At 40.2% G+C, this 26,633-nt stretch overlaps 1 protein-coding gene across 2 annotated transcripts in view; it reads left to right on the top strand.

The window, feature by feature from the left end:
• Window positions 1-26,633, top strand: part of LOC126285298 (transport and Golgi organization 2 homolog) — a 50,606-nt gene that overhangs the window by 7,530 nt on the left and 16,443 nt on the right. The window contains exons 2-3 of one of the 2 annotated variants that reach the window (XM_049984588.1): window positions 10,257-10,564; window positions 21,488-21,634. In XM_049984588.1, coding sequence (XP_049840545.1) covers window positions 10,435-10,564; window positions 21,488-21,634 — 277 coding nt within the window. In that variant the 5' untranslated portion in view covers window positions 10,257-10,434. The remainder of the gene's footprint in view (window positions 1-10,256; window positions 10,565-21,487; window positions 21,635-26,633) is intronic. The other variant, XM_049984589.1, reaches the window with a different exon arrangement.

Raw genomic sequence — 26,633 nt, 5'->3', positions numbered from 1 at the left:
TGCTTGTAGAGGCAGAATAGCTCCATCTGGGCCTGGTGACTTGAGTGGCTGAAACATTACCATTGACTATTGCATTTTCTTCAAGTCAACATATTCTCTGGGAGAGTCCCAGTTCTCCTATTGCTTATCCATAAGCAGCTCCTTCCATGGACTGAAACTTCATCTGTGGCATCTTCCAGAATGCACAGAAGGAAGTGAATCTTGAGTACAACATCCAGTGTCTCACATACTGTCCTTATAAGCTCACCATTCTCCTTCCTTAGTGCACCCATTGGATTTATTGGTATTCTTGGGAGGATTTTGTGTGGTCTGGTTCAGACAGCTTTACCTTCTTCCTCCTTACAGAATACCGTCCAGGATGATTGCTTTGCTTGCTTAATAGTGAGATTGTATTTGGCAGGGGTCTCGCAATAGTTTGCTAATTGTCCTTTCCTTATTGCAGAGTTGAACAGTCTTCTTGTCTGCTTCATTTGCAATTCAAGATTATTATTCCACTAGGGTGCATTCCTGTTTGTGCACTTCCTGGTGACTGAACAGGTACGAGGTCATGTTGGCAGACATAATTTCATCTGCTATTTCCTCTGACTCTACTGGATTCTTTGGAGCTTTACCTTCAGATAAGCACAAGATTAGGACTTTCCTATATGAGTCTCAGTCTGTGCTACTAGGATTCCTTTTGGGGCATAGTCTGCTTAGCAACTATTTCAACCTCAAACTTAATATACATGAAATCAGGTAAGGACAGGTCCATCGCCACATGCCATTATGTTACATAACTGTCCATTAACATGGGTCCAAAAGTTATATAATTACTTCTTCCCTTTTTCTGTTATTGAAAGTAAGTTCCTTATCCTTATTCAAGATCTTGGGATTGCTCTCCAATAGGTATTCAAGTTGGTACTCACTTCTGCACTTGATGTCACTGCTTCCCCACACCAGGTTGTGGCCACTGACATTACAACTAATCAGAAGTTGTTCATTCAGCTGTGATCATTTGTCTACCAGTCCCCTCACTTCCTGGGAAGGATTAGTACTGTTCTCCAAAGGAAGGTAAGCTGAAGCATGCACAGTTCCTCTCATGCTCCCTTCCCTTCCTCATGCTTTTCTGTCCTGATGGGCATTAAGTTACTGGAACATAAGGACATTATCATTTATGAAATTTAATTCTTAACGTAAGTACAAGTTCTGTTTTTTGTTTTTAGATTTCTAGTATAAATGAGCTTACCTCCAGTTCCTCTGAGATCTGACATGTTCCCTTTCTGTTATTATTGTTGTTGTTGTTGAGGTCTTCAGTCCTGAGATTGGTTTGATGCAGCTCTCCATGCTACTCTATCCTGTGCAAGCTTCTTCATCTCCCAGTACCTATTGCAGGCTACATCCTTTTGAATCTGCTTAGTGTATTCATCTCTTGGTCTCCCTCTATGATTTTTACCCTCCATGCTACCCTCCAGTACCAAATTGGTGATCCCTTGATGCCTCAGAACATGTCTTACCAACCGATCCCTTCTTCTAGTCAAGTTGTGACACAAACTCCTCTTCTCCCCAATTCTAATCAATACCTCCTCATTAATTATGTGATCTACCCATCTAATCTTCAGCATTCTTCTGTAGCACCACATTTCGAAAGCTTCTATTCTCTTCTTGTCTAAACTACTTATTGTCCATGTTTCACTTCCATACATGGCTACACTCGATACAAATACTTTCGGAAACAACTTCCTGACACTTAAATCAATACTCAATGTTAACAAATTTCTCCTTTGCAGACACGCTTTCCTTACCATTGCCAGTCTACATTTTATATCCTCTCTACTTCAACCATCATCAGTTATTTTGCTCCCCAAATAGCAAAACTCCTTTACTACTTTAAGTGTCTCATTTCCTAATCTAATTCCCTCAGCATCGCCAGACTTAATTCGACTACATTCCATTATCCTTGTTTTGCTTTTGTTGATGTTCATCTTACACCCTCCTTTCAAGACACTGTCCATTCCGTTCAACTGCTCTTCCAAGTCCTTTGCTGTCTCTGACAGAATTACAATGTCATCAGCAAACCTCAAAGTTTTTATTTCTTCTCTGTGGATTTTAATACCTACTCCAAACTTTTCTTTTGTTTCCTTTACTGCTTGCTCAATATTCAGATTGAATAGCATCTGGGAGAGGCTACAACCCCGTCTCACTCCCTTCCCAACCACTGCTTCCCTTTCATGTCCCTCGGCTCTTATAATTGCCATCTGGTTTCTGTAGAAATTGTTAATAGCCTTTCGCTCCCTGTATTTTACCCCTGCCACCTTCAGAATTTGAAAGAGGGTATTCCAGTCAACATTGTCAAAAACTTTTTCCGGGTCTCCAATGCTAGAAATGTAGGTTTGCCTTTCCTTAATCTTTCTTCTAAGATAAGTCCTAGTGTCAGTACTGCCTCATGTGTTCCAACATTTCTATGGAATCCAAACTGATCTTCCCCGAGGTCAGCTTCTACCAGTTTCTCCATTCGTCTGTAAAGAATTCACGTTAGTATTTTGCAGCTGTGACTTATTAAACTGACAGTTTCGTAATTTTCACATCTGTCAACACCTGCTTTCTTTGGGATTGGAATTACTATATTCTTCTTGAAGTCTGAGGGAATTTCGCCTGTCTCATACATCTTGCTCACCAGATGGTAGAGTTTTGTTAGGCCTGGTTCTCCCAAGGCTGTCAGTAGTTCTAATGGAATGTTGTCTACTCTCGGGGCCTTGTTTCGACTTAGGTCTTACAGTTCTCTGTCAAACTCTTCACACAGTTTCATATCTCCTACACTCCTGGAAATTGAAATAAGAACACCGTGAATTCATTGTCCCAGGAAGGGGAAACTTCATTGACACATTCCTGGGGTCAGATACATCACATGATCACACTGACAGAACCACAGGCACATAGACACAGGCAACAGAGCATGCACAATGTCGGCACTAGTACAGTGTATGTCCACCTTTCGCAGCAATGCAGGCTGCTATTCTCCCATGCAGACGATCGTAGAGATGCTGGATGTAGTCCTGTGGAACGGCTTGCCATGTCATTTCCACCTGGCGCCTCAGTTGGACCAGCGTTCGTGCTGGACATGCAGACCGCGTGAGACGACGCTTCATCCAGTCCCAAACATGCTCAATGGGGGACAGATCCGGAGATCTTGCTGGCCAGGGTAGTTGACTTACACCTTCTAGAGCACGTTGGGTGGCACGGGATACATGCGGACATGCATTGTCCTGTTGGAACAGTTCCCTTGCCGGTCTAGGAATGGTAGAATGATGGGTTCGATGACGGTTTGGATGTACCGTGCACTATTCAGTGTCCCCTCGACGATCACCAGAGGTGTACGGCCAGTGTAGGAGATCGCTCCCCACACCATGATGCTGGATGTTGGCCCTGTGTGCCTCGGTCGTATGCGGTCCTGATTGTGGCGCTCACCTGCACGGCGCCAAACACGCATACGACCATCATTGGCACCAAGGCAGAAGCGACTCTCATTGCTGAAGACGACACGTCTCCATTCGTCCCTCCATTCATGCCTGTCGCGACACCACTGGAGGCGGGCTGCACGATGTTGGGGCGTGAGCGGAAGACGGCCTAACGGTGTGCGGGACCGTAGCCCAGCTTCATGGAGACGGTTGCGAATGGTCCTCGCCGATACCCCAGGAGCAACAGTGTCCCTAATTTGCTGGGAAGTGGCGGTGCAGTCCCCTACGGCACTGCGTAGGATCCTACGGTCTTGGCGTGCATCCGTGCATTGCTGCGGTCCGGTCCCAGGTCGACGGGCACGTGCACCTTCCGCCAACCACTGGCGACAACGTCGATGTACTGTGGAGACCTCACGCCCCACGTGTTGAGCAATTCGGCGGTACGTCCACCCGGCCTCCCACATGCCCACTATACGCCCTCGCTCAAAGTCCGTCAACTGCACATACGGTTCACGTCCACGCTGTCGCGGCATGCTACCAGTGTTAAAGTCTGCGATGGAGCTCCGTATGCCACGGCAAACTGGCTGACACTGACGGCGGCGGTGCACAAATGCTGCGCAGCTAGCGCCATTTGACGGCCAACACCGCGGTTCCTGGTGTGTCCGCTGTGCCGTGCGTGTGATCATTGCTTGTACAGCCCTCTCGCAGTGTCCGGAGCAAGTATGGTGGGTCTGACACACCGGTGTCAATGTGTTCTTTTTTCCATTTCCAGGAGTGTATTTCATCTTCATGTACATCCTCTTCCAATTCCATAATATTGTCCTCAAGAACATCGCCCCTGTATAGACCCTCTATATACTCCTTCCACCTTTCTGCTTTCCCTTCTTTGCTTAGAACTGGGTTTCCAACTGAGCTCTTGATATTCATGCAAGTGGTTCTCTTTTCTCCAAAGGTCTATTTAATTTTCCTGTAGGCAGTATCTATCTTACCCCTCTACATCCTTATATTTTTCCTCTAGCCATCCCTGCTTAGCCATTTTGCACTTCCTGCTGATTTCATTTTTGATATGTTTGTATTCCTTTTTGCCTGCTTCATTCACTACATTTTTGTATTTTCGCCTTTCATCAATTAAATTCAGTATCTTTTCTGTTACCCAAGGATTTCTACTAGCCCTCATCTTTTTACCTACTTGATCCTTTGCTGCCTTCACTATTTCATTCCTCAAAGTTACCTGTTCTTCTTCTACTGTATTTTTTCCTTGATTCCTGTCAATTTTTCGCTTATGCTCTCCCTGAAACTCTGTATAACCTCTGGTTCTTTCAGTTTATCTAGGTCCCATCTCCTTAAATTCCCACCTTTTTGCAGTTTCTTCAGTTTTAATCTACAGTTCATAACCAATAGATTGTGGTCAGAGTCCACATCTGCCCCTGGAAATGTCTTACAATTTAAAATCTGGTTCCTAAATCTCTGTCATACCATTATATAATCTATCTCATACCTTTTAGTATCTCCAGGGTTCTTCCATGTATACAACCTTCTTTCATGATTCTTGAACCAAGTGTTAGCTATGATTAAGTTGTGCTCTGTGCAAAATTCTACCAGGCGGCTTCCTTTATCATTTCTTATCCCCAATCCATATTCACCTACTACGTTTCCTTCTCTTCCTTTTCCTACTGTCGAATTCCAGTCACCCAAGACTATTAAATTTTCGTCTCCCTTCACTACCTTCTTTCTTTTATCTCATCATACATTTCATCAATTCCTTCATCATGTGCAGAGCTAGTTGGCATATAAACTTGTACTACTGTAGCAGGTGCGGGCTCCGTGTCTATCTTGGCCACAATAATGCTTTAGCTATGCTGTTCTTAGTAGCTTACCGACACTCCTATTTTTTATTCATTATTAAACCTACTCCAGCATTACCCCTATTTGATTTTGTATTTATAACTCTGTATTCACCTGACCAAACGTCTTGTTCCTCCTGCCACCAAACTACACTAATTCCCACTATATCTAACTTTAACGTATCCATTTCCCTTTTTAAATTTTCTAACCTACCTGCCCGATTAAGGGATCTGACATTTCCCACTCCGATCCATAGAATGCCAGTTTTCTTTCTCTTGATAACGACGTCCTCTTGAGTAGTCCTTGCCTGGAGATCCAAATGGGGGACTATTTTACCTCCGGAATATTTTACCCAAGAGGATGCCATCATCATTTAATCATACCGTAAAACTGCATGCCCTCGGGAAAAATTATGGCTGTAGTTTCCCCTTGCTTTCAGTCGTTCGCAATACCACAACAGCAAGGCCGTTTTGGTTAGTGTTACAGGGCCAGATCAGTCAGTCATCTAGACTGTAGCCCCTGCAACTACTGAAAACGCTGCTGCCCCTCTTCAGGAACCACACATTCCTCTCAACAGATACCCCTTCGTTGTGGTTGCACCTACGGTACGGCTATCTGTATCATTGAGGCACGCAAGCCTCCCCACCAACGGAAAAGTCCATGGTTCATGGAATATATATAAACTGTATTCTTGGATCAGGGTTACATCTATCTCCTGTCTTCTCAGAAGGTGGCCCAATGTGTCAGTTGCCACCTTAGTGTGTTGCAGGTTTCTCTGCAGCTCTTCTAGCTGGCAGCTTGCCCCATTGTCAATTCTGATGAGCTTAAGCACCTTAACAGTAACCTGCAAGGACCCTAAATTCTGCTTTAAGCCCTGAACTTGTATTGCCTTCAGGGATTTCACATCATCATCTCCCACAATTGTTTAGGTGTCAGATGCAACCTTCCAGTTAATTATCCTCCAGTCATTTGTGGAAACTTTCTGGTCCCTGCACTCATATTTTCTCAAAAAGGGTCTTTGGAGGTACATGCTTACGCAGTTTAGGTAGAAATATTGATATCTTCATAGCCCTGAGAAGTTCCTTGGCTATCTTGATCAGCAGCTTTGCCTTCTCCCACAGATATCTGTCTCCTTCAGTCAGACAGCTGCTCTTATTCCCTTCACAGACAAAGCTTGGTGCACCTTTTTTCATGTAGTCCCTCATGAGTTTGGGGTCTCGCCTTCTGTCTTACATAATCTTTTCAAACTAGCTCCTCCTGCTGCAGGGTGACGTTAACAAATGGACATCATTGCTGAATTATCCTAAAAGTTGAGAGTGTAGTACTATGGGTCTGCTTCCCTATTTCCTGCTTTGGCTTTTTCTGGGTCTGTTTTTCATGGGAAGTGGAAGTAATAGACTCATCCTCTTATTCCATGACTTGAAAAAGGGAGGGGCTTTTTACCCCCTTCACCCTAAGACAGTGTTTTATTGCAATCTTAGATTGAAGACTTTTTAATTACTTCCATTAATTTTTTGAAAGTAATTTTTTGCCTTCCTTTCTCTCTGTTCTCCTAGAAGTTTCCTCCTCTGTGCCTTTGACAAGGCTGTGATCTTGATCTGGCCCAACTTGTCAATGACATTCTGCACTTCCTGGACAGGGAAACAGCAGAAACAGCTTCCATTGCTTCAGCATCCAATGTTTTAGTATGTGAGGCACCATTAAGTCCCTCAGTTTTTAAATTTGTTTCTCTATTCTCTGTTTTGGTCCCACAAGAACTGGAGATACATCAGGCCAACCCCAGCGGAGCTCTATACCGGTATAAGACTAGTTACTCAGAGAGATCGTCTGGTATCCCTGCGGCTTCATTCTCAACACATTTTGCTATGTGCCACGCACCACTTGGCACAGATCACATTGGACATATGGGCAAGACACCTAAGATGGTGGAGGTAAGGTCTCTGGAAAGTATGTGGGAAGAAATGGGGCATTGTGGGACATGTTTTGTAAGGTTCATCTGATGAGACCTTTGGCTTGAGAGACCTGGCCAATAGCTATTTTCACGTCACCATAGCTCTCAGTTTCATGTGAATACACACATCTCTTCACTCATGTGGCCAGTACCATGATAATGTGGTGTTACATGGAGAGGGGAGATGATGAAATATCAAATTATTTAATGAAGTATGTAAGTGAAGAAATAATTGAACTATATTCTTCTCTGAATTAACAAATTCAGAGAATAATTATTTCCAGAAAAATTAAAAATATTCAAAGTAGTGTCAATACACAAGAAAGTGATAAAGATGATCCAAATACGTAACTACAGACCAGCATATTAATATATGGTTTCTCAAAAATACTAGAGATTCTTATGCACTGTATGTTCATTACATTCCTAGAGAAACACACTATTCCGATACTGACATAACATGGTTTCCAAAAAGAAAAATCTCAACCCTAACAGAATCTATTATAGATATAGAAGGCAAAAGAAATTCACTGACTGCTATGTTTTTGGATTTGTCTAAAGTTGTTGACACAATCAGCCATACACTGCTAACTTAAAAATTTTAAAGCTATGGTAAACATCATCACACAGCACAATGGATAAAACCACACATTGGTAACAGAAAGAAGTGTGTGACTACAGGATCCAAAATCAGAGATATTAAGTATGATGTATCTCAAGGATTAAAACCTGATCTACTTTTGTTCAGCCTCTTTATAAATAATATTGAGATAAATGAAAGGATAGAAAATTGTGTATGCTGATGAGATGACATTAGCAAATGCAGAAAAAATCTGGAAACATTGGAAAGAAACATATTTATTTCAACAAATAACACAGTATCATATGGTATAACTTAATTAAAAATCTAAAATGAACAAGTTCATGGATTTGGTTATGCTGTTGACTAGGTGATGACAGGGGGACATCGAAATTTTGAAGAAACGAAAGCCATCTTAACATCTGGTCTTGTAATAATGGGAACATACTTTTGGAAATGGAGATTGAAATCAAACCCCACAAAGACAGAGATGACTTGTACATTTGTGCAACACAGTAGTAAATAGGCAGGCAGCTCCATATCTAGTTTGGTGACAAATTACTGCACCATAATCAGCACCCAAAATATCTAGGAGTTACACTGGAATCGACACTGCCCTATAAGAAGCATCTAGAAAATACTATGTGAAGATATGAACTAGGAAAAACATTCTAGGTAAGCTATGCAGAACAACCTGGAGCTCAGCTACTGAATCTCTCTGCCCTTCAGCACTTGGACTAGTCTACTCTTCTGTGGATACGGCACTCCTGTATGGCTCAATAATGCATGCACACAAAGTCTCAATGGACAGCTTAACAACACAATGAGAATTATGAGTAGGGCACTAAAATCAACCCCCACTGAATAGTTGTCCACATTGAGCCACATTCTGCCCCTTGGACTTCAATGAAGAGCAGCTTCATGAGTGTAAATACATACAAGGCAGCCCACAACTCCCTAGTCATCAAGATGTGGTTATCCTAGAAAGAAACTGGCTTCAGTCAAGAAAACCATTCACAAAAATATCTCAGTTCAACTTAACGGTCTGAATGCACAGAGGTTTGCTTTTCACATTGCCAAGTCTTGCCTTATATAAGAAAGAAACCCTCAGCCTTTACCTGTCATATAGAACAAGAACAATGTTGAACAGAATATGCATCAATCATAGCAGAAGTATGGATTCTCTTCAAGGTAGGGTAAGGATGCATCTCCAAAACCTGTTTGTGTAGCAGCCAGGTAAACCATTCATCACATACTTGCAGAATGTCCCATCAGGGTCTATCCTGACAGTAAAGAATGACACAGTTGACTTTAGTAAAAATTGAGATATCTGTTTGTCAATTACATATGCTATTGTTTATATTAAATTTAATATTTTGCTTAAAAACCATATGAGAAATAAATAAATAGTGTTCACCGAGTTCACAAATAGAGAAAAGGGAGATCGCATAGATATATTCATAGGTGAAACAAGACTGGAAGAAGTTACCTCTGTAATTTTCTGGGGATTACATTTGACAGTAAGGTCCAATGTGGACAACAGGTAGATAATGTTTATTGTAAATTAAGCACTGTAATATTTATTATAAAACAACTTGCGCATCATTATATCAAACAACTTATAAGATATTTTTGGCCCATACTTACAATATGGAATTACTGTCTGGAGAAACACTAATACAAAAATAATTATGACCATGCTGAATAAAAAACAAACAAACAGATGTGTGCAAAACTGCTTTCCATCCATGCACATATACAGAACAATAATTTCATTAATCAAAGGCAATACTATACTATAAAAAATGCAAATGTTCATTCATATGACAAAAGAAATAAAGGACAGCTGAAAAGCATACCACACAGAGCTGTTAAGAAAGTACTTGATACTCAGGAGTAAAACTGATACAGTGTCTTATTGTAAGTGTACTGGACAGTATGTGTGAAAAGACATTTCAGAAACTTCTTAAGTACCATTTATTGGAAAAATAACTTTATAGTGTAGAAGAATATACATGTAAATAATTATTAGCTGTATGTACTGTAATCACCTGAATATACTGTATGCATAATGACATATCTTTCTACTTTCTGTTCTGTAGCCATCTGAGTGATGGAGTATGTAAATAACTTTAAGACCTGAATAAACTGACTGGCATGAAAAAGCAACACATAATAAATAATTCGTTTGTGAGCAACCAATGAAGTATCAATTGTTTATTGCACTAGCCTTAATAATTCTTTCCTGTGCAATCTGAAAAACATATCACTTGATGTAAGGCAATAATGATTTCCCACTTTTGTAGCACTTATTGTTGTATCTTGTATTGTTCCTGTTTTGATCACATGTTTTTGTAGGCTCTTTCTGTGACTATTGTAATCAGTTTTCTGGGGTAGACGTTCTGTTAAAACACTGAAGCTCCTGTAGAAATAATTGCTTTGGCAGGAAGATGGTCACGGCATACTTTATGTAACAGAAATGTCAAGAGCTACACCTTCCATAGTATCTAGAACTGAAGGAGATCCAGAGAAACTGGAGGCTATGCCAGGAACCCTGGTATGGGCCTGATAAGAGCAACTCCAGTTACTGCAACACCAGGCAGTTCGGCAACTTCTCGGACTGTATGAAGCATGAAGGCACCTCAACAGCTGCCTTGGCAACTAGACAGACAGAAGCCAGGTTGGGTAGTAGATCGAGAAATGCAAGATCGCCAAAGAACAGGAACACTTTTAACACCTGCATCCATAACTTGTGTAAGTGAACCAACTCAGTGCATTTTAAAGGAAGATAATCAGAGTGAACAGTTAAAAATACCACTAAGGCTCATGCACCTAAACATACAGTACCTTAGAAATAAGCTTAATATATTACAGGTTTTTGTAAATGGACAGTCACCTCATATAGTAGTGTTAACTGAGCATGGATTAAAATCTGACGAAATTATTTACTGTAAACTAGAGGGCTACTCCTTAGCAAATAGTTATTGTAGACAGAAACATAAGGGTGGTAGTGTGGCAGTTTACATTAGTGAGAATCTTGAGTACAAGAAAATAAACTATCTAGACCAGTACAACAAATAAGGCTTGATTGAAGTGACAGGCATTGAAGTCACACCAAAGAGTGTAGAGAGGTTATGAGAAAACATAAAGTTATTGGGATTTATCATCCATCAAAGGCTGATGTAGTTAGCTTCATGGACATATTTAGTAGAGTAGTGGGACGTTGTGGTCCCAGTGACCTAACTATACTTGGTGATCTGAATATTGAGGCAAAATCTTCCAGTTTGTGTAATATGAGGTTAATAGATACTCTTAGCCCATATAATCTCATAAATGTAGTAAATAGTGATACCAGGGTAACAAAGTCCGCATCTAGCAAAATTGATTACGTTATACTATGTAAACATATTAAAGACAGTGTTAGGTGCTGGAATGTGGATTTTCACTATTCCGACCACAAATGCCACCTTGTAGAGTATGTAAACACAAGCATCCCAAAAATGACAAAAGTTATCAAAAATAAAAGAATCCTAAAAGCGGGTAACATCCTTGCCCTAAGAAATAAATTAGCAATAGAGGATTGGGATCTGGTTTACCAGACTGAAGGATCTGAAAACAAATGGGCCAGATTCTATGATACTATGCTAAAACACTTTGACAGATGCTGCCCTGATAAGAAAATACAAAGAGTGTTCACCCATAACCAAAGTGCAAAAACTAACAGACTGATACTTGCAGCAAATATGATAAAACTCAAGTAAAACATCCAGGACCTCGATGTGCTACACAAGTCAACAAACCTGCAGGTTTTTAAGGCCAAGTACAATGAAGCCAATAAAATCTTTAAGAAAGAGCTTTCAAATCTAAGAAAACAGATATACAGCAGTGAAATAGCTCAATCAGACAATATAGCGAAGACCTCATGGAGAATTGTAAATCAATTTTGCAAAGCCACACCGAAGACAGAAACTGAAATTGCAAATATAAGACATGAAGGAAACACAATTAAAGATCCTAATAAAGTCTGCAATGTTCTCAATAAATACTTAATATCTGCAGCTGTTAGTCCAGTTAATAACACAATTGTGAGTAGTGAGGTAAAGCTCTGCCCCTTTGAAGAGCCACCTTTTGAATTCAAACAAGTAAGTGAAACAGAAATAGGCAGGATAATAAATAACCTAAAGAATAAGTTCTCATCTGGATGGGATGGTTTGAGTAGTATTGTGATTAAAAAATGTAATAAGGAATTAGTTAAAATAATCACCCACATGGTAAACTGCAGTATCAGAGAACATACATTTCCAAATGTATTGAAATGGAGCACAGTTAAACCAGTGCATAAAAAAGGATCCAAGAAAGAGGTTTCAAATTTCAGGCCCATATCATTAATAACTGTCTTCAGCAAAGTATTTGAAGTTGTGCTGATGACACAACTTAGTGACTATTTCTTGAAAAATAAGTTCCTAACAGAGACACAACATGGATTCTGAAAAGATCATAGTACTATCAGAGCAATTACAGAATTTCTTACAAAACGTATGGTGCCCTCGATCAAGGAATGCAAACAGCTGACATATTTCTAGACCTTACTAAAGCCTTTGACTCGGTAAACCATGAGTTACTTTTAAGTAAACTTGAGTCATACAATGTAAATGCTGCATCCATGCAATTGCTGGCTACATATTTATTTAACCGCAAGCAGTGTACAAAGCGGACTTACAAAATCAATAATCAGATCATTAATTTCTAGTCCAAATATGCAACAGTCACACAAGGTGTACCCCAGGGCTCAATTTTGGGCCCTTTTCTTTTCCTAGTGTACATAAATGGTATACAGCAACCTTTCAACTCCCAATTGGTAACCTATGCAGACGATACCTCACTGTTATTTCTTGGTAAACAAAATGATGAGTTAACATTGGTAGCAACTGAGGGACGACATCAAATAACTACTTATTTCCAAGATCAAGGTTTGAAAGTTAATATCAGTAAATCTCAGTTATTGCCATTTAAACTTACAAACTCAAACCAAACCTCTATCAGTAACATAGGTGGAATTGAAGTAGTGGACACAGAAGGCTGCAGATTTCTAGGTATTCACCTAAATGAAAATCTAAGATGGGTAAACCATATCAAATTTTTAAGTAATAAAATCAGCAGTTCATTACATGTAATCAGCCAGTTATCAAAAGTAGTCCCACATCAGACATTAAAAACAATTTATTATGGAACCATTTTTGTACAGATTAATTACAGGATAGAGATATGGGGTTGTGCTGCCGACATACTATGGACAGAATATTAACCCTACAGAAAAGAGCAATCAGAATTATCCATGGATTAGGGTATAGAGATTCATGCAGGCAAAATCTTTGTTCATCATAAATACCTCACTGTATCTTTACAAATTAATTATATTTTTTGTGACACTCAAAACAAAGCAACAAAGTGCTCTGATATGCGTGCCTATAATACAAGAAAGAAAGTGTGCTATTACTATCCCAAATCAAAGTCCTCAATCTTTCCTCTCCCACATCCACACCGGCTGTTCATAGCATCCTCCTACAGGCCAACCGCAAATTAGAACAGCATGCCACCTTCCACCTCAAAAAACTATCCAATCTCCTGGTTTCCCACCTCCGGAAAGGCAACTCACTCACCCTCCACAACCTTTCCAACAAACCTCAACCTCCTCTCATTGCACACAGACCCAGTCCCTCCCATCTACTCAATCTCCCACTTCCAGCTCCACTCCCTCCAACACCTCAAAATTCTAGTCAACACAATCTGGAACCACAACACCCCAATTCAGTAGTTAACCTTTCCTCCAAACCTCTCTCCCAATCCAAAACCTCTGCCCTATCCAAAGGCCTCACCTTCAGCCCCACTCCCAGGTTCAACCAAACTGCCCTTGTCAAAGATTTACTGTCCTACACTCATAGTCTCTGCTGGAAATATCACTTTGCCACGAAGAAAAATAATCCTGATCCCACTCCTAATGATCCAACTCCCCAAGACACTATCCAAATTGAACCCTGCCTGGAACAGTTCCGTCCTACATCACAGCAGTACCCACCTCCTCTTCCTCAAAATCACCCTCTCCAAACCTTCCAGGAATTTCTCACTTCCAGCCTTGTCTCTCAATCTTTCTTGAAAAACTTTAATCCTACTCCCAACATGACCACAGCCGAAGCCCAGGCTATCCGTGATCTGAAAGCTGACCGATCCATCATCATTCTTCCGGCTGACAAGGGTTCCACGACCGTGGTACTTGATCGTCGGGAGTATGTGGCTGAGGGACTGCGTCAGCTTTCAGACAACTCTACATACAAAGTTTGCCAAGGTAATCCCATTCCTGATGTCCAGTCGGAGCTTCAAGGAACCTTCAGAACCTTAGGCCCCCTACAAAACCTTTCACCTGACTCCATCAAACTCCTGACCCCACGGACACCTCGCACTCCTACCTTCTACCTACTTCCTAAAATTCACAAACCCAAACATCCTGGCCGCCCCATTGTAACTGGTTACCAAGCCCCCACAGAACGTATCTCTGCCTACGTAGATCAACACCTTCAACCCATTATATGCAGTCTCCCATCCTTCACCAAAGACACCAACCACTTTCTCGAACGCCTGGAATCTGTACCCAGTCTGTTACCCCAAGAAACCATCCTTGTAACCATTGATGCCACTTCCCTATACACAAATATCCCGCACATCTAGGGCCTTGCTGCAATGGAGCACTTCCTTTCACGCCGATCACCTGCCACCCTACCTAAAACCTCTTTCCTCGTCACCTTAGCCAGCTTCATCCTGACCCACAACTTCTTCACTTTTGAAGGCCAGACATACCAACAATTAAAGGGAACAGCCATGGGTACCAGGATGGCCCCCTCGTATGCCAATCTGTTTATGGGTCGCTTAGAGGAAGCCTTCTTGGTTACCCAAGCGTGCCAACCCAAAGTTTGGTACAGATTTATTGATGACATCTTCATGATCTGGACTCACAGTGAAGAACAACTCCAGAATTTCCTCTCCAATCTCAACTCCTTTGGTTCCATCAGATTCACCTGGTCCTACTCCAAATCCCATGCACTTTCCTTGACGTTGACTTCCATCTGTCCAATGGCCAGCTTCACACACCCGTCCATATCAAACCCACCAACAAGCAACAGTACCTCCATTATGACAGCTGCCACCCATTCCATATCAAACGGTCCCTTCCCTATAGCCTGGGCCTTCGTGGCAAACGAATCTGCTCCAGTCCTGAATCCCTGGACCATTACACCAACACCTGAAAAGCAGCTTTCACATCCTGCAACTACCCTCCCGACCTGGTACAGAAGCAGATAACCAGAGCCACTTCCTCATCCCCTCAAACCCAGAACCTCTCACAGAAGAACCCCAAAAGTGCCCCACTTGTGACAGGATACTTCCCAGGACTGGATCAGACTCTGAATGTGGCTCTCCAGCAGGGATACGACTTCCTAAAAGCCTGCCCCAAAATGAGATCCATCCTTCATGAAATCCTCCCCACTCCACCAAGAGTGTCTTTCCACCGTCCACCTAACCTTCGTAACCTCTTGGTTCATCCCTATGAAATCCCCAAACCACCTTCCCTACCCTCTGGCTTCTACCCTTGCAAACACCCCCGGTGTAAAACCTGTCCTATGCACCCTCCCACCACCACCTACTACAGTCCTGTAACCTGGAAGGTGTACACGATCAAAGGCAGAGCCACGTGTGAAAGCACCCACGTGGTTTACCAACTGACCTGCCTACACTGTGACGCTTTCTATGTGGGAATGACCAGTAACAAACTGTCCATTCGCATGAATGGACACAGGCAGACAGTGTTTGTTGGTAATGAGGATCACCCTGTGGCTAAACATGCCTTGGTGCACGGCCAGCACATCTTGGCACAGTGTTACACCGTCCGAGTTGTCTGGATACTTCCCACCAACACCAACCTATCCGAACTCCGGAGATGGGAACTTGCCCTTCAATATATCCTCTCTTCTTGTTATCCACCAGGCCTCAATCTCCGCTAATTTCAAGTTGCCGCCACTCATACCTCACCTGTCATTCAACATCATCTTTGCCTCCACACTTCCACCTCGACTTACATCTCTGCCCGAACTCTTTGCCTTTACAAATGTCTGCTTCTGTCTGTGTATGTGCGGATGGATATGTGTGTGTGTGCAAGTGTACTCCTGTCCTTTTTTCCCCTTAAGGTAAGTCTTTCCGCTCCCGGGATTGGAATGACTCCTTACCCTCTCCCTTAAAACCCACATCCTTTCATCTTTCCTTTTCCTTCCCTCTTTCCTGACGAAGCAGCCGCTGGTTGCGAAAGCTCAAAATTCTGTGTGTGTGTTTGTGCATTTTATTTATTGTGCCTATCTACCGCCACTTTCCCGCTTGGTAAGTCTTGGAATCTTTGTTTTTAATTTTATATACACACACACACACACACACACACACACAAAATTTCTAGCTTTCGCAACCAGCAGTTGCTTCTTCAGGAAAGAGGGAAGGAGAGGGAAAGACGAAAGGATGTGGGTTTTAAGGGAGAGGGTAAAGAGTCATTCCAATCCCGGGAGTGGAAAGACTTACCTTAGGGGGAAAAAAGGATAGGTATATACTCGCGCGTGTGTGTGTGTGTCCGAGTATATACCTATCCTTTTTTCCCCCTAAGGTAAGTCTTTCCACTCCCGGGATTGGAATGACTCTTTACCCTCTCCCTTAAAACCCACATCCTTTCGTCTTTCCCTCTCCTTCCCTCTTTCCTGAAGAATCAACCGTTGGTTGCGAAAGCTAGAAATTTTGTGTGTGTGTTATTTTATTGTGCCTGTCTACCGGCACTTTCCCGCTTGGTAAGTCTTGGAATAAGAAAGAAACATTCCACATGGGAAAAATATATTAAAAACAAAGATTCCATGACTTACCAAGCGGGAAAGTGCCGGTAGATAGCCACAATAAAAAAACACACACACACAAAATTTTGAGCTTTCGCAATCGCCGGTTGCTTCATCAGGAAAGAGGGAAGGAGAGGGAAAGATGAAAGGATGTGGGTTTTAAGGGAGAGGGTAAGGAGCATTCCAATCCCAGGAGCAGAAAGACTTACCTTAGGGGAAAAAAAGGCTAGGTATACACTGGCACACACACACATATCCATCCACACATATACAGACAAAAGCCTATATATATTGCAAAAAACACCAGTTGGTGTCTCCATGCAAAAAAATACAATAAATAAATAAATAAATAAACATTGGCTAGAGATGATTACTTCTTCCAATTTAACGTTCTCCACAACTGTCACTCCATCACTGAAGCACAAAATCAACTCCACCCTCCGCCACTGAAGCATAAAATAAACTCCACCAAGTTGAAGAGGGTCAGTGTTAGAGATGGAGCCATCTGAAGAAGACTCAAAGAACACAGACACCTAGATGAGGCCATAACACAGTATTTTACCATCAAATAGTAGGTAAGTGTCGTAAAAGTGAGTAGAATTAAAATAAAAATATTAAAATAAATTTGTAAGAAACTGAAATGTTGCATTTTTTGTGCCAGCCAGTGTATAAATCAAGAGAAAAATGTAGGCAATGTAGTTATCAGTTGCCAATTTAATGTTTTATATTGCATATGTATGCTAGAGACTTTACGACATTAAATTGGCTTGTCCTATATTACAAGTATACGCTCATTGCATAATTTAATCAAACAAAACTAAATAACAAACAGTCAATCAGTACTTTGCTACTTGCTCTATGTACACACTGAATAATATAAAGGTTACACTCTACAGTCCTGTCTCACTCACTTCCCAACAACTGCTTCCATTTCATGTCACATCTGTAGCTGGTTTTTGTACTAGTTGTAGATAACTTCAGAATTTCAAGACTGTATTGTATTGTTAAAAGCTTTTTCTAAATATTCAAATGCTATAAATAAAGATTTGTCTTTCTCCAGTCTGCATTGCATTTATGTTTTATTCATCTCATAACATACATTTCACAGATCATCTGATCATGTTGTGCAGGAGACATGTTAATTGTTACCTTATGATATAAATAATTACATAATTGAAACTTCCTGGCAGATTAAAACTGTGTGCCAGACCGAGACTCGAACTCGGGACCTTTGCCTTTCGCAGAGTGAAAATCTCATTATGGAAACATCCCCCAGGCTGTGGCTGAGCCATGCCTCCGCAATATCCTTTCTTTCAGGAGTGCTAGTTCTGCAAGGTTCGCAGCAGAGCTTCTGTAAAGTTTGGAAGGTAGGAGACAAGATACTGGCAGAAGTAAAGCTGTGAGGACGGGGCGTGAGTCGTGCTTGGGTAACTCAGTTGGTAGAGCACTTGCCCGCGAAAGGCAAAGGTCCTGATTTCGAGTATCGGGCCGGCACACAGTTTTAATCTGCCAGGAAGTTTCATATCAGCGCACACTCCGCTGCAGAGTGAAAATCTCATTCTGGAATTACATAATTCTTTAACATTATCTTTACCAGCACATGTTTATACAAATACAAATACATACACAATAATACTATTAAACTGGTTTTCTTATGATGTACCAGTACTTAGTGTCTAAATTTTCCAGACATTATTGTATACATACACAACACTATGATATCAAATGGTCACACTGTTCAAATGAATCATCTCATCATTCCTAAATTCCTCAACTGAGTAGTAGCATTTTTCAACAAGGAAGTCATGTAGTTTTCTTCTAAATGAACCAATTTCCATACCCAGTACATCTCAACCCGTGAGTTTATTGTAGATTTCTATGTCCATTCACTAGGGTGCCCATTGGTAGACTTTTAAGCAATGTTTTAGAAGAATGAAATTTTATTTGTGTCTAGTGTTTCACATATGTTTGAATTGTTTTCTTCAGTTAGCTCAAGGTTACTGTGTAAAAAGCGGATAATCTCAAATATGTACACTGCAGAGATAGGTAATATTATTAGGTTCTTGAATAACGGGTTAAAAGATGTTCTGGAGGGGCAACACACATTTTTATAACAATTATATTTTGAAGTGGCAGGATTTGTAACATGTGGGTTGAATTTCCCCCAAATATTTAACCATATCTAATTAAGGTTTCAAAGTGACTGTGGTATATCACTTTCTGGCTGTTTATGTCTGTTACACCAGGTAGCATGTCCATTATAGGAACAATATTATTTAATTTAGTAGCTAAATAATCTATGTGTGTTTGAAAGCTTAGATTTTTGTTCAGGTTTAGTCCCAAACATTTGATGGACTGAACTTCTTCCATAACTTGATTTTTATTCATGATACTGATGTCTCTGATTTTTGATTGTTTGGCTTTAAACTGAGTAAACAGAGTCTTCAAAATGTTAAGTTTATGACCATTTTGTTGAAGCTATGTATCTAAGTTGTTCAGAGTGTTATTACACCATCAGAATTTCTGTCACATTTTCTATTTCAATAAGTACTGAAACACCATCAGCAAATGTGACTGGCTGATTACTTGTGTAAAAGAGAAACTAGTTTGGTCCTAATATTGAGCCTTGCGGGACTCCTGTAAAATTATCTCTGACAGAGATTCATAATACCTAATATGATTACCCTTTGCTTGCTGTTTGTCAGGTAAGACCTGAGCCACTGCAGAGTATTTTGTCTGATGCAGTAACCAAAGCAGTACTGAATCGAATGCCTTTGTAAGGTTGCAGAAGATAATCTGTAACTTTATTGCTTTTGTCCAGTGATGAGCTAATTTTTTCAATGAATGCATTAATTGCGTTCATGGTGCTTTTCTCTTTTCGGAACCTATATATTTTTTGAGAGTAACATCATGTTTCCTGATAAAATTTGTTATCTGGACTACAGCTACATTTTCAAATACATTGGATAGCACTGGGAGGACAGAGACAGGAAGATAATTTTCCATTTTCTCCCTTGATAGTGTTTAGTGTAGCGGTCTGACCTGTGTATATTTAAGTATACGAGGGAAGTCGTCATGCTCAAATGACTGAATAGTTATTTAAGACAGAGGGTGTGCTATTTTATCATACACAAATGTAATCACATTGATGGGTATTTCATCCCACTCTGTGACATTTTTGTTTTTTAAGGACATAATAGCTCTTTTACATCTTTGGTTGAGACTTTACTGAAAGTTACAAGGGAGTCATTATTCTGGTCCCGACCAAAGAAATTTACTCTACTTTAATAAGTAATCACATCTACATTAGATTTTGCTGCATTTAAGAGAAATTTATTAAAGCATTGACATATTTGAATAGGGTTCAAAATAGTGTTGTTTTGTTTCTATGGTCTTCAGCCCTTGGACTGGTTTGATGCAGCCCTCCACGTTAATGTATCCTGTATAAGTCTCTTCATCATTGCAAAAACATTGCAACCTACATTCACTTAACCTGCTTACTGTAGACAAGCCATCATATCTCTCTCTACAATTCTCACCCCCACACTCCCCTCCATAACCCAGTAAGCCATTACTCAGCCTATATAGGATGCAGATAGACCTATGCTAAAAACTTGCTTGTTTCTCTCTACTAACTTAAATATGGTGCGGCAGTGGGAAGTCATTGGTGAAATATGAATAATGGAAAGATTGGAAGTAGTTGAGTGCCTGTTAAGGCACATAATAAAATGTTGCTAACCTTTTAGATGTGTTCTTTTTCTGAGATAACTTGCACAGTTATGCTTACATACATATATTGCACAGTTATGCTTACATACATATATACTTCCACTGCTATATTGCTCTGGCTAACTATATTGTAGCACCACTTTCAACAATTCTTTCATACCAATATGCATCTGATACTGGCAACAGATTACACTTTCTCCTGAGATAAGAGAGTTATGTCAGTCCATCACAACAGAGTACCTCCCCATTTGTTTGCATCTGTGTAACTGTTTCGTAGTTACACATTCTAGAGCTTTTTAAATATAGAAAGACAATGTCTTTGTCAAAAGCCCCACCTTTTCTTTTAATCACAATAAATATATTTTGATAGGCATGTATCCTATTACATTTTTATCATTAGAAGTTGACTGCTCTTGAGAAATGTTCTTTTGATCCAGATAGTCGAGCCAACATCCCCATTTTTTGTGATTCACATTGTTCGACTACTGAATTGAACAGTAGCCATTGAAGCAAACCCAGTTATAAATGAATTAAGGCACTCATCAGTCCCCTGTCGGACACTCTGAATTCTCTATGCCTGTACCTGGTTTAGAGTAGTTGACTTCCTGAAATGCTCATCATTGGAAATAACATAGGGAGGCACGTGTGGCATATTAAATGACATGAATCTGATATGCGTTATCACATGAAAAACAACTGTAAGAGTCCATTGTGAGTAAGAACAGAAGTGAAGGTATTGATCAAACAAATTACCCAAGACCTAGAAGCGCGAGGATCAGAATGAAGCCATATCATAAATTAAATGATCTCCTTAAATAGATAAAACTGGTGAATTGTTCTCCACTGAAGCTGGGTAAGAGGAGATGATTCATGACAATAACTCACTGAATGAAAGTTAATACCAGAATTAGAAAATTGATAGCGTGGCACTTCATGTTTTATTTTAACTTTATGTGTAATTATTTAAAATATTAATAATCTTCATTTCCAGCACACATCACCGTAATAAATGACCTTTTATGACTTTTTATAGGGATAATGTGCATTTTATTCCTTCACACTCAGACCTCCTCAACAGCTGGCCGTTTTCGCCTTATACTGGCTGCAAACCGTGATGAGTACTACATACGCCCAGCTCTGCCTATTCACTTCTGGAAAGAAGATGAGACTGTAATAGGAGGTAATATGGTTTTATAAAAGTGTATTTTGAATATAAGTTCTGGAAACTATATTTATCCACAGCTTCAGGCATTATTTGAGGATTGGAATTGTTGTTTCATATCTCGGCAATGATCTGCATGGTGCTGAATAATTAGAGCAAGATAAAAGAAACTGTAGCATTCTCCATTACAATATTATGGCTTTGTCAATGCAATCAGTAATAAGTATTGTGACTTAACAATTATTAAATCAAAGTAAAAGAACCACAATAACTTTGTGATCATATGGCCATTACCAGTTACTATCTGTAAGAAAATATAATAATTGTTCTCATGTGTGCTGGACTAAGACTCAAACTCAGGACCTTTGCCTTTTGCCAGCCAGTGCTCTATCAACTGGGCTACCGAAGCATGATTCATGATCTGTCCTCATAGCTTTACTTCTGCCAGACCTTGTCTTCTATCTTTTAAACTTCACAGATGTTTTCCTGCAAAACTTGTAAGACTACCACTCCTGGGAGAAAGGATGTTTTGGAGACATGGCTTAGCTGCAGCCTGGGGGATGTTTCCAGAATGAGATTTTCCTTTTGCAGTGGAGCGTGCATTGATATGAAACTTCTTGGTGGTCTGGCCATGTCTCTACATTATCCTTTCTTCCAAGAGTGCTTGTCTTTCAGGTTTCACGTGAGAGCTTTGTGAAGATTGGAAGTTAAGTAATAAAGTACTGGTGGAAATAAACTTGTGAAGCAGGGTCATGAGTCATGCTCGGGTAGTTTAGTCGGTAGAGCACTTGCCTGCAAAAGACAAGGGTCCCAAGTTTGAGTCTCAGTCCGGTACGCAGTTTTTATCTGCCAGGAAGTTTCATAGTAATTGTTTGTTATTGGCTTATTGCAATGTTCTCTTCTTTTTGGACAAGACTCGATGCAATTAAAAGACTAATAACTCCAATGGTATCCAAAAACTTATTATTGGGTTTTTCTGTAAACCACCAGCAATTGAAAACTTTAGAGAAACCCTGAACTCCCCAATTATACTGTCATTATTAGAGGAATCTTTAAATGCCCAAAATCAACTGGGATAATTATTGTTTTGTAGGTGGTGTGTGTGATAGGACTTTCTTGGGAAATAATACTAAATGCTTTCTTTTAAAATTATTTAGAGCAAATAGTTCAGAGGTGTATTCATCATGGAAATCAACTGAATCTTATAACACACAACAAGACCTTGCATCTTTGAGGATGTCTGTATTGAAACTGGAATCAGTGATCATGGGGCAGTTGTAGCAACAATGATACCAAAGTACAAAATTAAGCTAAAATGAGTAGGCAGATTTACATTATCAGTTAGCTATATAAAGAGGCAGCCATGTCATATCTTGAAGAAAAACTCAAAACAATTACCTCTGGTCAAGAACATGTAGAGGCAGAATAGCTGACCATGCACTGGATAGGTACATACCTAGTAAAACAGTTTATGGTGGGAGGAATCCTTTGTGACATATTGCCACTGTGTAGAAACTTTTAAAGAAGCAGTGACTACAGCATAATACATGTTAGGTAAAGCAGAGTGTAATAAATAGAGGAATGCTGAATGAAATGTGATAGGCTGTCAAATGAATAAGACTTCAATGAGTACAGTAGGAGAATATTGTTGAAAGAACTTTCACAAAACCAAAAGAAATTCTTGTTGTGTATAAAGGCTGCCAATGACACCAGAGTTAGGGTTCAGACACTCTTGGATGACATAGGAACTGAAACTGAGGGTAGCAAAGGAAAAGTAGAAATGCTGAGCTTTGTTGTTAAATGCTCCTTCACTAAGGAAAATAATAGCTTAAATTGACAAAACTGAACAAGGCTCCAGGGCACAATAGAACCCTTATAGATTCTACGCACAGTCAACAGCTGCGCAGTGATTGGAAGGGAACACTGATCACAAAAAGTGTAGCAGAAGTGATCTACAAAACTGTTGCTCCGTGTATTTGATGTTCAGCTGTTGTACAATCCCAGAAAAAATTTTGAACTCATTTATAATAAAATATCTTGAACAGAATTATCTCTATCATGCCAGACAGCACGGATTCTGAAAACAACATCATGTGAAATCTAAGTTGTGCTTTTCTTGTAAATCATACTGAAAATCATGTATCAAGGCAAACAGGTGGATGAAGTATTTCCTGACTTCCTAAAAGCATTTGACTCAATATCTCAGTAATGTTTGTTAACAAAAGTACTATTATATGAGGTACCAAACAAAATTTGTGACTGGATTGAAGATTTCTTGCCAGGGAGGGTGCAGCATGTTTTCTTGGATGAAGAGTCATAGACAGAAGTACAAACATCTTCATACATATCCCAGGGAGATGTGTTAGGACCCATACCCTGACATGGCAGACAAAATTAATAGTTACCTTAGATATATTGTAGATAAAGCAGTTATATATAATGAAGTACCATCTGAAAAAACTGAACATATACCCAGTCAAATCCTGATAAGATTTCAAAGTGATATAAATATTGCCAACTAGCTTTGAAAGCACAGAAATGTAAAACTGTGCTCTTCACACAAGGCAGAAAGATTGTATCCTATAACAACAATAAGTCAAAACTGGAGTCAGTCAACTCACACAAATACTTGGATGTAAGAACTTGCAGGTACATGAAATGGAATGATGGCAGGTTAGTTGCAGGTAAGGCAGACTTCATTGCATCGGCAGTACACTGCAAAACTGTAGTTAGTGTAGAAAAGACATTGCTTACAAATCACTTGTGCATTTAATCTTAGAATACTGATCAAATATGTGGCACTACTGCCAAACAGGCCTAACAAAATATATTGAAAGTATACAAGGAAAGCCAGAATGAATGGTCACCAGTTTGTGTGTTTCATGCAAAAGCATCACAGAAGTGCTGCAAAACTTGAATTGGTAGATGGCTGAAGGTAGACATCAATTACTTTGAGAATTATACTTACAAGGTTTTGAGAACAAGAATTAAGTGAAGGATCTAGACACATCCTTCAGCTCCCTATATATTGCTTATGTAGGTACTCCGAAGACAAAGTTACACTAATTATAGTGTACAGTGATACATTCAGGCCATCAATCTTCCTGGACTTCAAATGTGACTGGCATGGGAAGAATACCTAACATGCTGTACTGTGCTACTGTGCTGGCATGTACATCACAGTTGTTTGCAGAATATATGTTGCTGTGCAACTATGTAGATACAACTGCTGTTCAAAGTGAATTTTGCTCTAAGCAGATGAGCACTAACTTAGATTTGCACCAAGGAGAAAGTAACCGCCAGAAATGTAAAATATGTGGCATGATACATAGCTGATAGTCCAATGCATGCGAGATTGGAAAGCCGGATTAGGCTAGTTTATATGCATATATGAAATAATGGCTTATTCCTTGACTGCTGCAAGACTATATGTGGTGTCAGTGTTAGACACTACGCCTAGAGGTTGCGATAATCAATAGTGGTCCAGCACTTGCAACCTCTCTGGACTCACTGGCACTTGCTGCACCGCCATATGGCATCGACAGAGATTTGCAGATCGCACTGTCCGAGTCAGCTACAGGTTGTGAACGAAGTCAGATTAGAATAGCCTTCAGCTCACTAGGTTCGCAGACTCTACTTTGTGCATGTATTGTGCAAATAGTATCAGAATTGTGTTACCTTGCTTTTTGTATAATCCAGTTAATGTTTGTTAATGAGTCATTTGTATTCAAGAAAGATAGTTGTTATTAGTTATGTTCCTGGAGTGCAGTAGCAGGACAAAGTCAAGTAAAAGTTATTTACTAAAGTATTCCAGTACTAATTATTATGGAATGTTCCAGATTCCTACAACCGCCCTTCTTTCCTAGCCTCTATCATCACACTGCAAATCCCAGGGGTACCATTTGAAAAGCATCCTGCATTTGTGTCAGGTCACGATATGCTGCCATCGACCTTCACATCAGTATAATCGGAAACCCTGCAACATGAGAATATGTAGGAGAAACAGTGGCCTTACTTTTTCAGAAGAGCTTTAAGCAAACAGCACTGAAGAATTGATTTTGATCAGAGAAATTTTTTCTTTTGCCATAACAAGAAAGACTGTATCTTTCTAGAATGCTAATGAAAAATCCTGTTTTTCAAAGCTAAACAGTCAGTGGTGGTGATGGTGGTGAGTAGTGTTTAACGTCCCTTCGACAACGAGGTCATTAGAGATGGAGTGCAAGCTCGGGTTAGGGAAGGATTGGGAAGGAAATCGGCCGTGCCCTTTCAAAGGAACCATCCCGGCATTTTCCTGAAACGATTTAGGGAAATCACGGAAACCTAAATCAGGATGGCTGGAGACGGGATTGAACCGTCGTCCTCCCGAATGCGAGTCCAGTGTGCTAACCACTGCGCCACCTCGCTCGGTAAACAGTCAGTATTTGATGTTGTCAGTTTACACCAAGTTGCAGATACAGCTAATGAGCAACACCTGTTCTCTACATCTACATCACACATTTCGGCCAAAGATGCTGGAGTTGGTGGATGTGTGTGCATAAGGTGTGCTTTCTTGTGTGAATACAGGTATGTGTCTCTCTTTCACTGATGAAGCCTGTGGTCAAAAGCTTTATATGAGTGTATTTTAATTGTGCCTGTCTGCAACTTGACGTGTATTATTAATGGTAAGTAGCAATCTGTCTTTTCCTACATTGTTATTACATCTGTATTTACATAGATACTCTGCAATCCACCATAAGGTGTGTGGCAGAGGGTACCCCATACCACTACTAGTCATTTCCTTTCCTGTTCTACTCGCAAATAGAGAAAATGAAAAATGACTGTGTGTATGTGTCCATATGAGCCTTAATTTCTCGTATCTTAACCTCATGGTCCTTTTGCACAATGTATTTTGGAGGCAGTAGAATCATTCTGCAGTCAGTTTCAAATGCCAGTTCTTTAAATTAGAAGACTGTCATCTTCCCTCCAGGGATTCCCGTTTGAGTTCACAAAGCACGTCCCTACACTTGTGTGCTGTTTG

The sequence above is a fragment of the Schistocerca gregaria genome, chromosome 8 (genome assembly GCF_023897955.1).
Source record: "Schistocerca gregaria isolate iqSchGreg1 chromosome 8, iqSchGreg1.2, whole genome shotgun sequence".
In the NCBI taxonomy this organism is placed as follows: domain Eukaryota; kingdom Metazoa; phylum Arthropoda; class Insecta; order Orthoptera; family Acrididae; genus Schistocerca; species Schistocerca gregaria.
This window is presented reverse-complemented; position numbering and strand designations above follow the sequence as displayed.